The 17232-nt window shown below is 37.6% G+C and overlaps 1 protein-coding gene across 1 annotated transcript in view; it reads right to left on the reverse strand.

Annotated features, from left to right (window-relative positions):
• The window catches only part of SUPT3H (SPT3 homolog, SAGA and STAGA complex component), a 268160-nt gene extending 252170 nt beyond the window's left edge, over positions 1–15990 (reverse strand). The window contains exons 1-2 of the mRNA XM_063317327.1: positions 15863–15990; positions 8928–9028 (exon numbers count right to left, since the gene is read on the reverse strand). Coding sequence (XP_063173397.1) covers positions 8928–9028 — 101 coding nt within the window. The 5' untranslated portion in view covers positions 15863–15990. The remainder of the gene's footprint in view (positions 1–8927; positions 9029–15862) is intronic.
• Between the last annotated feature and the right edge of the window lie 1242 nt (positions 15991–17232).

The following is a 17232-nucleotide window of genomic DNA, read 5'->3' on the forward strand; positions in this document are numbered from 1 at the left end:
AACACAAAAACTGTATATAAAGTTTTACACAGTAGTTTCAATAAAGGATCCCCACGTTTCATTATAATGGTTCTTCTAAGTTCTACATTACATAAAGTTGGCAGACGACCAAAATAAAGTGCTTTGACTTTGACATTATAATTATTCATGAATGATCTATATCTTCAAGTTGCAAGTAACATAATCAAGTAATTGGGGCCACAAATTTATCTTTTCAATATGTGAAGGACAAATTTTAAGTAGTAGGAATAGCACAAAGACTCTACTTCCATAGCTGAGCCATCAGTTTCGAGTTCCTTCAAAAGAACATGGATGTCTCAGAGTCAAATTAATATGTGTAATGATGTTTTCCAGAATATAACAAGTTTAGGATGCTGCAAGATAGTAAAACCTTACAGCTTAAACTTATTGAAGGGAAACTTATTTTAGTATTTTCCCCCATGGACAAGTATGTGTCTTGCTTCCTTTGCACAGACATCTGGCATAGTTTAACTGAAAATCTCAGGCTCCAAGTCCTCAATTAACTCTACCCACTCTTCGTTTTTCTTTCCTTTCCTTTCCTTTCCTTTCCCCACAGTCGATATTAACTATTCTTCTCACCTGCCCCCCTTCCACTTTTGCTATCAGCTTCTTTTCAGGACCAACTTCTAGATAATTAACAGATTAAATTACTAGAAACCAAACACAGTAACCAGCACTTAAGACATTTGCTCTATTTTTTTTAATAACCAAGAAGTGTCTAATCAGTTTGTCATGTTCCTGTTCTATTATTATTATTATTATTATTATTATTATTATTATTATTATTATTATTAAATAAATGTTCTGCAGTCAGGAAGAATGTAAACAAAACTTTCTCTATTATCATATCATAAACTTCCAAAACAAAGTCAGATAAAGCAAATGATGTAAATAGGCAACAGAAGAACATCCCAACTCCACACATTATCACTGGCACAGTTGATCTGAACCCCAGATTCAGTTCAACCTGCTTAATACTGCCATAACACAAAGTTAATGTAGAATTGAAAGCAATGTATATCTTCCCTTAGTCTGAAAGTTGGTATTTTTATCTTATATAATTATTTGAAAACATATACCACTATCTTTCATCAAAGACGAAAGATTTCAGGCTATCCATTCCCAGAGACAAACAAGAAAATGGAAGTTAAACCCAAGGTCCTCAAAGCAGTACCCATAAAAACCAGTGTACTTTTCAACATGATGCATGGCACCTCTCAGGCTCCCTGCACCAGCTAACTTTTTTTAAAAGCCTCATTCATTCATTCAATTTTTATGCCACCTTTATTATTTTTACAAATAACTCAGTGGCGAACATACCTAATACTCCTCCATCCTCCTGTTTTCCCCACAATAGCAACCGTGTGAGGTGAGCTGGGCTGAAAGAGAGGGACTGGCCCAAGGTCACCCAGCTGGCTTTCATGCCTCAGGAGGGACTAGAACTCACAGCCTCCTGGTTTCTAGCCTGTTGCCTTAACCACTAGACCAGGCAATTGGCAAGCTGCTAATGTTATCCTGCAGAATCTTTGGACTGGAGACGACTAGAAAGCTGAGCAGGAAAAAAAAAAACCCTTTCATAATCTTTACTTTCACCACTGACTCTAGGCCCATAATTGCAGAGGAGTAGAGAGATAGCTCTGAAGAAAATATGTGACCACCATTACAAAAACATCAGCTTAGCCCAGAAAGATAGGACAGGGAAAAAAAGAAACTCAAAGTTGGCTTGCCTTAACTTTCTTGGGTATAAGGGGATGGAAAGAGAAACTCTGTGAGCTTTAAATGTTGTTACAGTTATTTGAACAGAGTTCTAGAATTTCTTGTAGTGTTTTGTTTCATGACCTGGTCTATCTTGAAGGGCTGACCTATATAGACTCCTCAGTCATTGTTATAAAGATGAAAATCATCATGCCTTTCCTGCCAATGATTTTATAAATAATTAACATGTGTTGTTCAAGAGAACGTTCCCATGAAACAGAAAGCTAAACTGGAAATGGTAGGAAATGTCTGGAATGGTGAGAGAGTAATAGGAAGCATTCTCTCCAGTTTGCCTTCTAGTCAATGGGTTGGGGTTTGGAGGCTGGCCACAGCCATCATGGTAGCCATTTGTGAAATCACTCATAAAATGACCTCAAAATTCCAAATATGTCCACTCACCTAAAGTGTTGGGAAACCTTGGATTATACTTTGCTTAACTACATCTTTTAAAAAATCTAATATGAAGGCTATATAAAGTTTATGAGTTTAGCTGGAAATAAATAATAGAAATGTTGCTTCAGACAATCCTCTCTGACAAAGGCATTTCATAATTGTGGGATTGCTACTAAGAACCCACACCACCGACTATCTTCATTGAGCTAATGGAAATAATACATGAAAAAGGATTTATATCTTATAGTAACTACAGCAATATATATGCTGATTCAGCAAACCCTAACCAGCTTTTCCCTTCTGAATGTAGCAATGCTCAGCATCTTGCTAAGATTCGTTATTTGCCATTAGTCTTATGCAGCCATGCTTGTAAAATAATCTGAATAATCAGGAGCCCTGCTTTATCAGACTCCACATTCATGCAGGAAGTTCTACTTAAGTTCAAATTCCAATGAAAAAAACTTTGGTTTTTGAATAGCAAGGCGAATGGTATTAGGAAACCATGGGGTCTTCATCCCTGTAACACATATTTAAGTATTCTGATCGAGGTGAAATGTTGGGATCAGGCTTTATTCAGCAAAGCAATATATGTCTATTTAATCTATATATAGGCAAGGGATGTATGTGGCACTGTTCCCACATACATGCACATTTTTTGAACTAGTGAGCAACCAAGATCCCTACATAATTTATTTATAAAGACAGACACATGAAGCTCATTGCATATATACATCCGTTCTACTGTAGCATATTACAGATGACTAGGCCTGTTTAGAATACAAAGCTGAATGATAAGAATAGGAATTGCTTTAGTTTCTCCATTGACTCCCACTTTTCAAGATGTTAACAGGAATCACCAGATGTAAAAGCCAGCAACATCTCATCTTCATTCATTAGTGTTTGGGGAGGAGGGGAGGGGAACCCACACTAGAGCCAGTACATGCAGGAATGGCAGTGTGCCCCATGAAGCGCTAATGTCTCTGTTCTGTCAAGCACCAAGAAGGACAATCACAGCAGTTCAGAACAGAAAGCAGCAGCATATATGGACATGTCAATCTCTGGTACAGGAAAGCACAGCAGCACCCTGAGGATGCATACTGCTTTTCAGTTGGGATGTAATGTAGGGTAATGGCCAACAGCAAAAGCCAAGAGTTCACTAAGTATCCTCACTAAGCTTTCTTCAGCATTTTTGTGTCCTCTCCAATCTGCAATAAAGGGCTATTAATACTGGACATTTTTTTATGGCTGCCTTAGAGATTTCGAGTGTGTGCGCCTTCGAGTCAGTGTTGGCTCCTGGTGACTGCCTGGACTGGTCCTTGCAGTTTTCTTGGCAAGGTTTTTTGGAAGTGGTTTGCCCTTTCCAGGGCTGAGAAAGTGTGACTGTCCCAGGGTCAGTCAGCTCGCTTTGGGCCTAAGGGAGAACTAGAATTCACAGGCTCCTGGTTTCTAGCCTGATGCTTTAACCACTGCACCATACTGGCTCTGTTTAGAGATTACTGAGCTAATATGTATGAATCATTTAGAATAATGAAATGTACAGCTACTAGGTAGTAGAACATTGTGCTTCCTTTCTAACAAAACCTCTCCCTAAAGTGACTACTTTGGGTATTACCTCAGAATATTATATAGTGCATTGTAAATGGGAACATCTTTACATAGTTTGAGAATACCTTTGATTGGGGGGAGGGAGGATTCATGGAAACTACTTCCTAACAAAAGTTTTAAAGATTCAAACTGGAAATTCAACAGGACAAATAAGCTATTTTTACACAGAGGAGCCTCAACAAAATGTTTAGATTCAGAAACACAAGCATGGAATGGAATACAGAAATCCTGTGTAACCTCAAATTACAGCTTGATCTGCCAGCCTTTTCATAGACAAGATCATTATTACCATTTCCTTCCAGACATCAACCAAAATCAACTCCCTGGAGTGTCATGATGGATATGACAATAATAATAATCACATTTGAAGGTTGAAATAAAGTAAGGAAATACCAGTAAAGCACACAGGGTCACATTTAGGCTAGAACACAGACCACCAGTAGCTAGAACAGTGTTTGGCTACTGTGAAACTTTAAAGCTAAACTACATTTTGCACTTTCAGGAAAACTGCATTCCGCAATGCAGTACATTCACTTCTATCTATTGAGAAGGCAAGCACTTTGATCTAACTAGAACATTATATAGTAACTTTAAACATACATTCACTTTGTTTCTAATTTTCTCTTTTCTTAACAAGTAAAAGTTGGTCTGTTTGGTCCAGTGATTAAGGCACCAGGCTAGAAAGCGAGAGACCATGAGTTCTAGTCCCACCTGAGGGAAAAAGCCTGCTGGGTAACCTTAGGCCAGTCACTCTCTCTCAGCCCTAGGAAGGAGGCAATGGCAAACCACTTCCGGAAAGTCTTGCCAAGAAAACTGCAGGGACTTGTCCATACAGTTGCCAGGACTCAATACTAACTTGAAGGCAGGAAAAAAAAAGTTGGTCAAACTTTTTATCAGAATTTGACTAAAGTACAGTAGAATTCTACAAATAATGTGTCATTCCTATCTTAGAAAACTGATGGGATCAAGCTTTGAAACTGCTGAGCAACTCTTCCCTTCCCTCCCTACCACCCTCTACAGAAAACTGACAAAAGGATGAATTACTGAGGAATCTTCATCTAGATTTAGTATTTTTAATATTAAAAGTACAACAAAGGAGGAAGTATTATCTTCAATGACATATTACACTAGCATGTTCAAAGCACAATACCAATCATAAATAAAAGTTCAATCTTTTCATTGAAACAATGAACAATACCAAAGCAAAATGCAACAGGTCACCCAGAATGCCAAAAAAAAAAATTTATAAGCAAATATTTAAAATTATACAACTGCTTATTAAAGACATAAGTACTATCTGCTGTAAGCTTGCATGGTTTTCACTGAGTACAAACTTACATTTTTCCTTCAGCTGCTGTGACATTTTGAATGTGTAAGTATAATGTTTGTGCTCATGTCTGAACATTATTTGGCATCTAACACTGTTGTAACAGTTGATAATATTTCTTTCTGGATATTATTACCTCTTCTGGTTTAATTCCCCAACAGAGATTATGAAACTTAAAGTCCTATGTTTTGAAAGATCTTTTATTTAATGTCACATGAAATTTAGGATAGAGATCTCAGAATATATAAGCGCTTTAAAGAAAAAACAGTGTAATTATTTTGAGTGAAGAACACATTTTTAAAATATTACTGTTAATTTCCAATTGCTACTGATGGGCAGTATATTTTATAATGCTGGCAAAATGCAGTTTATTAATACAGATAAAATATAACTGTCTGTCATACAGTGAAACACAGGCTAGCTTAGCAGTTTCCCTGTCCAGCTTCTCTTACTCTCATCAGTCACTGCCTTCACCTGAAGTACCTTTTAACAGGAACATACTCAAGCCAGTTGTTCATTCCCCAAATGCAACAATGCCAACATGCACATAGACATTCTTCTGCTTAAAAGCTTTTCTTAGTCTCTCAATGAAAGAGGCAGTGCCACATATACAAAGGAGTGCATGCACTAAATTACCCACCTCTACATGCACTAGTTCTACGCTGTACGTAGTCCTATTTAATATTATGGGCTTCAGTATTCTCATTTATTTTAAATAATTGAAATGAGCCTCCCTAAAGTCAAAACTATTACATTACCAATTTCCAGGCTGCTAATTTTTAATACGTTTATTATTTTGTTATTTTATTTGTACTGTATCCTTATTTCTTATAGGAGGTGAAGGAAACATATGAAGGTGTATATATTCATGTCTTAGTAAGTTGTATATTAACATAAATATAACAGTAGGGAAACAGAATTTTTCTGTATTTTTTCCATTGCTCATTTATATTTTATACCATACAGTAAATGACAGCTGGATGGAGAATCATCAGGAAATCTCTCCATTATTGCAGCCCCCATTAGATCTTCTCCACAGCTGATTCTGAGGTCATTAAGAACAGCCATCAATCTTGTGTAATCATTTCTGATGTTCTTTTAACAAGTTACTGCAGCCATGGAGATAAGTTTTTAAAACATTTAGTCTCATCAGTCAGGCCTGCTGTATCTAGCTGAGTAACTGTGTGACTTAAATAGCATGATTATCAAGCACTGTACCTAGAATGGACTAATGGCAAGCCTGTGTGGCAAACTCAGTTATTACCTCTTTATGGCAAAACAGTTTCCTAAAATCTTTAAGACTGATTTCATTGAATCAAAATCCTTTCATACAAATAAATGTATGAAATAAGGTAAGTTAAGAATATACAGTATATCATGTTGTTGTTGTTGTTGAAGCCCTAAAGGGTCCTAGAACAATTAGGGGTCAATACTGTAAATCAGAAGCCAAAGGAAACAATTTTAACTTTGTTCACAGTCTATTCCTATCATGAAATTTTATTTCTGCTAATAAGACTTCTTTCAAGAAACAAAGTTGAAGAAATAAATGTACTAAAAGAATTCCATCAGTTCCAAAGAAGTTAACAAAACAGTTGATAAAAAGTATTTCAGAATCAGGTTTATTTGTTTGGATAACTTTTAAAGTCAAAATGATACTCGGCCTAAAAAAGTATGACGATGTCTATGTCTTCTACTTCCGCAGTCAACTTGTGTATTGATAGGAATTGTGTATACACTTTCAAAAGCGCTTAATCAGGAAGTCTGCAATTATATAAAAACAGAGGCTTCTCAGCAGCTTGTCCATAATTTCCAAATTCATGCCCTTTGATTTCCAAGTCCAAGAAATGTTCTGTTCTATTTCCTCTCAGTCCAAATACCAAAACATGTATTATTCAGTTTGTATCTTTAAAGTTAAGAACAAAATCTTTATAACTTTGCTGTTGGATCAGAGGAAAGAAACAAATATTACAAAAGAACAAAAACAAAATGTACTACTATGATATCCAAATAAAAGACTGGGGACTCAGTTTACAGATATTTTAAGGGTAAATCCAGATGGTTGATTTTAACTGCTGTACATTCCAGCACAGAACATCTTCCAGTTTTTTTTTCCACACATGACTGCAGACATGTCATACTGGGGTGGGACAGTGCTTTGGATTAAAATACACCTTAGAGTAGACATAGGCATGCCTATAGCATCTGTTGGCAACTCCTTGTGAAAAAGGAATTTCTCACTTAGGGAAACCTTATTCTGTAGGCATACAAATGATACCTTTTGAGAATAATCCCACAAGTATGTTACTAAAGCACAAGTATCACTAATTCATACAGATAATATAAGCTGTACTGCGTGTTCCTTTAGAACCTAAAAGTGGCATATATTTCCAATAAAAAAGACTCTCTCAAGGTGGCCATAAATAGTAATACCTATAGTTACTAGGAACTCAAAGCTGAGTTACTTACATCTTCTAGCTCTGCTTTTCTTTCCAAGAGAAAGCCTAAAGTGGCTACCAGGGACGTACCAACTGAGAGGTGCTTGGGAATCAGACAGAACCATCTCAATTACTCATTCTACACCCAAGGATAAAAATGTGAAGTTCTTCATCCCGTGCCTCTAAACATGACAGTGCATCATACTAATTTGTAAAAAGTACCAACCAACTTCAAATCTCACTGGATCGTGAAGCTAAGTAACAGTAGCCAACTAAGCAGTCAATACAATAACCAAAAAATTTGGATAGTGTAGTAATAATGAATAGAACAGATAGAACTGTTGGATAGAAAATACAGTTGAACTGAAGCAAGTTTAGTTTTAAATGACTTTGATGAAGTGTTTATTAAAAGTTGAATGCTGTTCTTTAGAGCTATAAGAATGCTTCTGTCCTAGCTTATATGTGAAGTTATCTTCTGAGGGATGGTCATAAGAATTCTTCTAAATATATCATCTCATTGTTAAAAAAAATTAAAGCATATAATGGGCTCAGTATTTGTGACAATTGCAATTTATGTAGCAAATCCCTCCCACTAAAGAATTAAGTACATTTATAGTAATACTTAACTCCCTCTGGAGATCTAACAGAAAGATATCACCTTTATCTTAAAATGAAAACATTTTTTAAACTGGTCAATAAATCAGAAATAATGATCCATAATTACAACCCCACTTCCTTTACACCAATTCATTCTGGATGTACATTAAAGAGAAAATGGCATGTGCTAGCAGGTTGTGCTGATTAATAAGATGCCTTCTACTAAATCAAGATTTGTAGTCTGGTCTATTATAGAAGACAACTAATCAAATTTAAATATGGGATGAAATATGTAATCTATGGCTTTATGAAACCTACATATTGTGGGCCAATAAATAAACAATAAAACAAAACCAAAAACAATTTTGTGGTTTCATTACAAAGGAGGATTGGATTAGTTCACTGTAAATCATCATTCCTAATATTTATTATTGTCAGGAGTAAGAATACTAAGTTCCAAATCATCTACATATGCTAACTTTATTATAAACACAGTTATTTTATTGTTAGGCATAAACAAAAGTGGAAAATTGTAAAGCTATTATAAGATAGATAGATAGATAGATAGATAGATAGATAGATAGATAGATAGATAGATAGATATAGCATTTTATATGTATTGCCTTATTTATCATTCAAATTCAAGGGGAGTTCTTACTGCTTTATTCAATTTTGGAACACATTTTACCCCTTGCAACATCAGACCATTAATATATATTGGTCAAATCTATACTTTATTGACTCTGACGTCTAGCCATAAATATTGTGACATGTAGAAACAGAATTATACTCACATCATACTCTGTAATTCTAGAGTAAAGTTTGTTGATCTCCCAGTCCCTCTTCCACTGCTAGATGGAACAGATGACATTGGGCTAGGTCCAGTACTGCTCATCTGAGTAAATAACAGACAAGAACCACATATGAAATACAGCAAATAAGCCCCACAAACCTTCAGGGGGTATTTTAAAATATCAAGCCTAGCTGTGCTCCATCCCAAAATTTACAATACTTTCTTCAGCATGTATACTTTTCAGGATATATTCATTACTTTATCAAATAGGTATGCAAAAGTAACTAATACCAATAATTAAGGTGACTTCAATTCAGTCTTTATTTTGATCAATGACTAGCATAAATATCTAATATTTTCTTTAGTGCTAATATAAAAGAAAAGGAGTCAACATTTAATATGTAAATTGAGTTATATCAAACTTCTATCACTTATAATGATTACTGTGAATCTTTGATCTAATACAACTGGCGTTAAATTTTGATCCTTTTTTTGATGTCAATACTAGATAAAATATTAACTCAAATGTGTTAAGGATATATATGCATCTTTTAAACTTTAAAAAAAATGTATTATAAAAATGCATCTTTTTTCCCTGTATTTTTGAATCCTGAACCATTTGTAGTCCAAACATCTGAAGTTATACTTCCTTTTAATCAGTAACAATTCTCTAGATTCTTTCACTATGAGATCTCAGAGCTGAATTGGAGTTGTCAATGGGATCCATTTGTGGAGCTTAAGAGATGATTCTTTAAAAGTATTGTTTGCCTTGTGACAAATACACAGACATTAGGACTGTGCAAGCTTCAAAAATGATTCAGAGGAAGTGCTCTAGACCTTGAACAAGCACAGCTCTTCTTGGTCATTTATGAGATCTTTTTTTACTATTCTTTGAGATCCTGAAAATGTATTGCTGCTTTAAGGATTGCCAGAGTGGATCCCTTAAAGCAACAGCATCATTTTTCAGCCTCCCATGTGTTTTTCAAGTTTCACTTTTTGATAGAATTTATGAAAGCAAATAATGTACACTCAGTACTGAATAAAAATAAAACAGAATCCTATTCCCCAGTCTGTAAAACCTTCCAAGAACTTTCAAATGTCTGAATCCCAAAGTAACACCTTGTAGAAACAAGATATGTAACAAACGGTACACCAGACAGGTCAAGCTCAATCAATCGATCACCAAAATCTCATAAAATATTGGAGATCTCACCACTGATATGCAATCTCATATGGGAATATAAGTATTTTTGAAGTTCTTAAAAATGTGTTATTTTTAAATGTAATTTAGTGTTTCCATAGAAGACATCTAGGGGTAATAAAGCTGCATTACAAACTTACTTCTGTCCATCTGAACTGTTTGAGAAAATACATTTTCAAATTATTATATCCTACCCTAAGTGTAGTCTTGTATATATTCTTTTTTCTCCCCCCTCCCCATAAAATCAGAAAGGGTGATCCTTCCAGGTTTCTCCTCTTAAAAACTGTCATTCTCAGGGGCCATGGGAATGAGTTTCCTCAATCATTCATCTTTTTTTCCCACCCCATTGGTTTTTAGAGAAGCCATTAAATTTGGCTACTCTAAAGATCCTGGGGAACAGATTTATTATGAATGGAACCTTCATGTTACAAACGTTTGTATGATGCTGCTGTTCCTTGGGTGCTGGGCTTGTTGTATTGATTAATATTATATTTCCTTATTGATGAAGGTAAGCTGCCCAGGCAAGCTTACCTTATTCATCAATAAGGCAGGCAGGCAGATGGACATATTCTAAAGCCTGTATCCCCCTCCAGGCTTCCCAGGGTAATGGGCCAGGTGCGTGTGGGCACTCACCACAGTTGCCCTTACAAGTAGTTTTTGTTCAGTTTTTAAATGCCTGAAGAGGGTTAATATGTGACTTGGCAAACATTAACTTATCCTGTTATGAATAAACTAATCATAACAAAGCATTTATCTTCACTTTCTATTTCAATTTGCATTAACTTCCTTTTCCATTTTTCAAACGTATTTTATGGAATATTACTACTAGTTTTGCTGCTATTTCAGTTATGTTTTGCTACTGGGCCATTAAACACACTGGGAAGATTCTTCTTTTATTAATAAGACAAAAATATTTTCTCTTCATATAGTCAAAGCACATACTGAAAATCAATTGCTAATCCAGTATTTTCTCTTCTGAAGTCAGCTATCCTAACTTCAATTTATATAAGAATTTAACATACTGTCCATCTTCAATCTGCACGCATGGTCAATTTGCAGATGACAGAAGGATTTTCAAGGAAGAGAACATCAGACTCATAAACCGTAAACTCTGCATTAATATTCAAGACATTTTCCTTTTTCAAGAATACCAACAGACTTCCAATACATTTCTGTTCTACAAGATTTTTTTTCCAGAAGGAAATAACTCCAGAACTATAGCATTAATGGTTTCTGCTTTTCCAGAAACTGGCTCAATAATCCTGTATTTCATGCAATTTAATATTCTGTATAGAAAGTGAATAGTGTTACTTACATACATACATACATACATACATGTATATACACAAACACACACATATGCTGTTCACCACACGTGACTGTTTTTAACATCCCTCTAGCACATTCACTCGCCTCTTCAGCCTTAACATTAGACTATGAACATTTTTCTCTGAATACAAGGGATTATTGTCTCTTAAATGCAGCAAAGCAGAGCAAACCTTGTGTGTTTACCAACTGCTGTCAAGTTACCTTGATTATCTCTCTCTCACTGACCAAAGCAACACTTCCAATAAGCTAATTCTTATTGTGTCTAAATTACCATGGATAATTGAATGCGTCTTTTATATATTTCACTAGGTATTAAAAAGAAAAGTAACCAACTTCTAAACTACCAACTTAGAGATATAAGTCCATAATGCCTTGATAAGTATTATTTTATATATGTGTTTCTTTAGTCTGCTTAATTCACTTAGAGCTTGAACTAAATCTATTCCCTTCAATGTATCACCCTGGTAAAACTTTTTTGCAAGCTATATTGAACAGTAACTGCAAACCCACCCATATATACACACACACACACACACACACACACATACATACACATACATACACATATATATATAAAATTTATATTTACTTAAAATGTGTATCTGAGCAGTTTCCTTCATTACCTCTCTGCCAGCATCTTTTTTTTACCTGAGAGTTTATACAGATTCTGCCCAGCCTAGTATTTTTCTTTCCAAAATTTAAAGTTTTGTCTTAAAGCAAAACAGTATCATTTTTTTTCACAATCTTCAGTGGTTCAGACTTAGTTTTAAATGTAATCTAGATTATTTGTGGGGGCTTTTCAGGGGGCCTTAAAATGCACTGAATTCCCCTTTGTGATCAAAGAGAAGAATTGGCCCTTGGAGGGGGAATCCAGGATCATAAGCTGCTGCTGCCACCTCCTCCAGCCATTCAGCTGACCTCTGAGCATGGCTCTTTCCAATGTCAAAACAGTCAACCCAGGAGGGCCAGAAGAGAACATGCTGAAAGAGGGAACCAGATCTATTGGGTCATGCACTCCCCTAACTTTTCAATGCATCCCTAACAAATTTAAACTCTTCTTCTGGGGTAGATAATTTTTCTTTTAATACAGTTAGTTGTTTATTTGTTCAGTCGCTTCCGACTCTTCATGACTTCATGGATCAGCCCATGCCGGAGCTTCTGTCGCTTATTGCCACCCCCAGCTCCTCCAAGGTTGAGCCCGTCACCTCTAGAATATCATCCATCCATCTTGTCCTTGGTCAGCCGCTCTTCCTTTTGCCTTCCATTCTCCCTAGCATCAGCATCTTCTACAGGGTACCCTGTCTTCTCAGGATGGGTAATTCTTTAAAAAAGAACACCTTGGACTTTGAAGGCTTAACTGCCCACACAAAGCAATATGGATTTCTAAATAGGTTTAAGGATGCAAATGCAGTTTTTTCTGTGTGTGTGTGTGTTCCTTTAAAAGCAATCTGAAATAGAATTGGGGTCTTCTTTTTCTCCCACAACTGTAGTGTCATAGGTGGTTCACAACACACACTTGGCTACAACTGTAAATGATAAAAAAAAAGTGACTTCTCAAGACTTCACTTACTTCTCCCACAATGGGAAAACTATGTATTAGTGTGCTGATTAGATCACATTATAAACACTGCAGATAAAATCCTGAACTTAATGAGGTATGTGCATCAAAGAGCACTTGCATTGGAGCTAAAAAAAACCTTCAATAATAGCGCTTCAGAAATTAAGTGCTCTTTCCTAAGTCACTCTGCACTTTCCATGTTCAAATTGGGCAAGACAAGCCATTCCCAAAGGGGATTTATTACAAACTAAGTGTAAAACTTGAAAATCTCCAGTCACTTTAAAGGTGCTTCAGAGTATTTATTTATTTTATTTTTCAGATTTTCTATCCCTTTATTTTTATAAATAACTCAAGGCGGCAAACATACCTAGTACTCCTTTCTCCTATTTTCCCCACAACAACAACCCTGTGAGGTGAGCTGGGCTGAGAGAGAGTGACTGGCCCAATGTCACCCAGCCAGCTTTCATGCCTAAGGCAGGACTAGAACTCTGTCTCCTGGTTTCTAGCCTGTTTAACCACCAGACCAAACTGAACTCTGAAAATCATGTAGTCCAAGTCCATATTCAGTGTGGGAATCTACTACTACAGCATCCCCAATACCTCCAGAATAGAATAGTCAACCATCTCTTGAATCATTCTGTGCCATTGCTGAACTCTTACCATTAGTGATGTTAGACCTGATGTCCAACCAAAATCAACTTCTTTGTAATTTATACCTATTGTTTCTTATCCCATCTTCTGGAACAACTCTGAACAATTCTAAACAGCCCTTCCAATGTTTGAAGACATCTATCATGTCTCCCTACAGTCTTCTTTTCTCCGGGCTAAACATACCAAACACTTCCAAGCATCCCTTGCATGTTTTTCCTTCCAGGCCTCCTACCATCTTGACTCCTCTCTCCTGGCCATGCTCCAGTTTGTCCTTGCCTTCCTAAAATGTGATGCCCAGAATGGGATGCTGTATTTTAGGTGTGGTCTGACCACCACAGAAAAAGAAAACCTCTTGATCTTGACACTATATTTTGTCAATATAGGATTGCATTTCCATTTTTCAACTGCATGACACCGCTAAGTTACATTCATCTTGTAATCCATCAAGACAACCAAATTTTTTTGCACATATGGCTGCCCAGTATGAATCTCTCCCCACAGCACATTCCCTATTCATGCCTTTGATGTTTCCTACCTGGTGTAGGACTTTCCATTCTCTCTGAGATTCATTTTGCTGGTTTCTACCCATTATAACAGCTTGCCAAGGTATTTATGAATCTTAATACTGTCCTTTAAAGTGCTTGCTATCCTTCCTGTCTTTGTGCCAGTTGTACATTCAGTAACTGTATTTTAATCTCTCATCTAACTTATTTGTAAATATGCTGAATAGGGCAGGGTCAAGAAGAGAGCCCTGCAATACACCCCTTGACACTCCTTCCCAACTTGACAGGAAGCAACTGATATGCACACACTGGACATGATTGTTCAACCAGCATTGAAGGCATCTAGTAGTAGCATAGTACAGCTCGTATTTTGCTATCTTCTCTACTAGAACTTCATGGGAGACTTTGTCAGTTGCTTTGCTAAATCAAAATCCACTACATCCACCATATTTCTGTGAGCAATTACTCCTTCACTCTATCATTTCTTTTTCCCTTTCTGTCGCTTTTCCCTCAACCCGTCCCGTCCCCCCCATAAACAAGACATCCCATCACTAGTAGTCACTTCCTGCCAGCTGAACAGTGTAGACTAGATAAAAAAATCTTGCCATACCATTGAGTAACACGAAAATAAATTCCCCATGCAAACTTTAATCTTGAACTACTTTAGTGTAGAATACTGGGACTGAAACAGCATTAAAGGAAAATGATCTTCTATGAAATAGTTTTATATAAGAATTGAAGGAGCAGCTCCATGTTTCCCCAAATATGCAGGGGTGTGCTGGAGGGGGGTCTGAGTCGGAACTTGCACAAGCCCCTTGCTGAAGGGGGGGGGGGGGGTTATCTCAGTGTCTTGTTAAAAACAACAAAACACAGTTCAGTAACATCAGAGATCTTGGCCTTCTCAGTCACCCAGAACGATCCCACAGGAGAGGGTTAGCTTCACTTCTTCCAGCAATAGAGCCGGTCTTAAGATTTCTTCTGTCTGGAGAAGGAAAGCCCTCACTTTCAGTGTGTAGGTTTGCTTTCTAGAAATGGTGGTGTCTCTCAGCTCCATTTTGAGGGCCGAGAACAGAAAAAAAAAAATTAAAAAAACATGCAGAAGACAGCACTAGCCACAAAGACACCGCCCCCCCCGACTTGCACCGATGCCAGTTGGAGGCTGTAAACAAGACGACACCGCCACCCATAAACCCCACGTGGCCGCCGGACCCAGCGGCGCAGCGAAGCCGAGGAGGTCGGCGGGCAGCAGGACAGACTCTCCTTCGCCCTCCGCTCAAGCCAGCAAGCTTGTTAGCAAATTGGCAGGGCCCGCAGCCTGCACGTGACCCTTTCCGGGCCCAGGAGAGCCACCTGTTCGCTGTCTTGCATACTTATTCGGTTCAACAGAAGAAGCCAGAGCAAGCGCCTTTGTGAATATGCATGTAATTCCACCTCCTTCATTCATAGACCAGAGCAGGAACCGAAATGCTAAACCGGCGTTTCTCAACCGAGGATAACTGAAGGAGCCTGGGCAGGACGGGACTTCCTTCGCCCGATTGGCTCGGCCCTGTTCCGAAAGGAAAGCTGACCCGGGAGAAGCGCGGGCCGCTCCGGGGCGTTCCCCGGGACCCTGGCGGGCGGGGGTGGGGGGGTCCGTTCCATCCCCGCCTCCGCGCAGTGGCCGCCTGGGCGGGCAGAGGCTTCCCCAACAGTACCTGGAGCAACCCCGGCTTTCCGCAGGAGAAGCGTCTCGGCAGGCGGGAGGAACCATGGCGGCGCTTCCTGCGGGAGTCGCGGCGAAAGACGCGTCGCCTCTGATTCGCGGACCCGGCCGACAAGCTGGCCACGAGGCCACGCCAGGAGGCGCGCTTTCGGGTTAAGAGGAGATGCGCCTCGGTTCTGCCCTGGCCGTAGATTTTGCACAACTTTGTGTTTCGTGACCAGCGACTTCATTATTGCCACAGAGCAAGGGGTGTTACTGTACTACAAAACAGCAGGGAGAATTTTGCCTCCGTTTTGGTCTTCATTATTTCCCCAGATAAAGAACGCGTGATCCGAGGGTGGGAAGCTTCATTCCCAAATTGCGAAGGCAGAATATGAAGTGTTTTATCGAGATGCGGAAAACAGCTCATCAGACCACCCTGTACCCTTTAAGATAATTACTTCCCCAGCCAAGATTTGTTAGAGAGTTTAGATAATTAACTTTTTTGCACATCAAAGTCACATCCTATGCATGTCCTATTTCCTTTCTTCCGGACATAAAAAAAAACTCTGCCAGGAGCAGAAGCACTCAAATCAATTTTCTCCAATAAATCCAACTAACATGAAACTCAAAACCTACTGTAATATTCAGTGGGTCAATGTACTGCAGTTGCTCTGGCGTTGAATTTAAATGCAGCTGCGTGCCATATCCTGCAAAGTAAATTCAGATGTTCAGATGGAATAAGATTATTTCAACATGCTTTAGTTTATACGTGAACTATAGATGATGATAATATTTGATTAACACTATTTAAAACTAGTAATTATGAACTTCTAGCAAACTCTATGTGATATTTGCCAAATTCTTTTCTTCTGAAGTCTGTTGTTCATAAAAAATACAATACTTTAAAAGGAAAGAGAAAATTTTCCATAAAAAAGGGTTTTATTCATAGTTCTCTATATGAAAGCTATCAAGCACAACAATTTAACATGTCATTTTGCACACATCATAGTAGTTTCAACTCTAGCTCAAAATAGCATTCATGCTCAAAATAGCATTCGTGCACAAATACTGTAGGGTTAATCTAAATTTCAGGATAGCTAGAATTTAATCTTCTCTAACTTTGCTTAACAAAATCGTATTTCTGAATGCCACCTCTGAAAATAAACTTCTGAAATGTTCATATAAATCAACCTACAGTAATTATGATACAGAACGTAAGTACTATTGTCCTATAGGTACTGCTGCCTTCAAGTTAATCTTCACTCATAATGACTTTGTAGACATAACTCTGTACTGTAGTTTCCGTGACAGAAATTGGTTTGTCATTGCTTTGTTCTAAGATGCTTCTTGCTATAGTTTGGGTTTTCTCATGAGGTCTTC

The sequence above is a fragment of the Candoia aspera genome, chromosome 1 (assembly GCF_035149785.1).
Source record: "Candoia aspera isolate rCanAsp1 chromosome 1, rCanAsp1.hap2, whole genome shotgun sequence".
NCBI lineage: Eukaryota > Metazoa > Chordata > Lepidosauria > Squamata > Boidae > Candoia > Candoia aspera.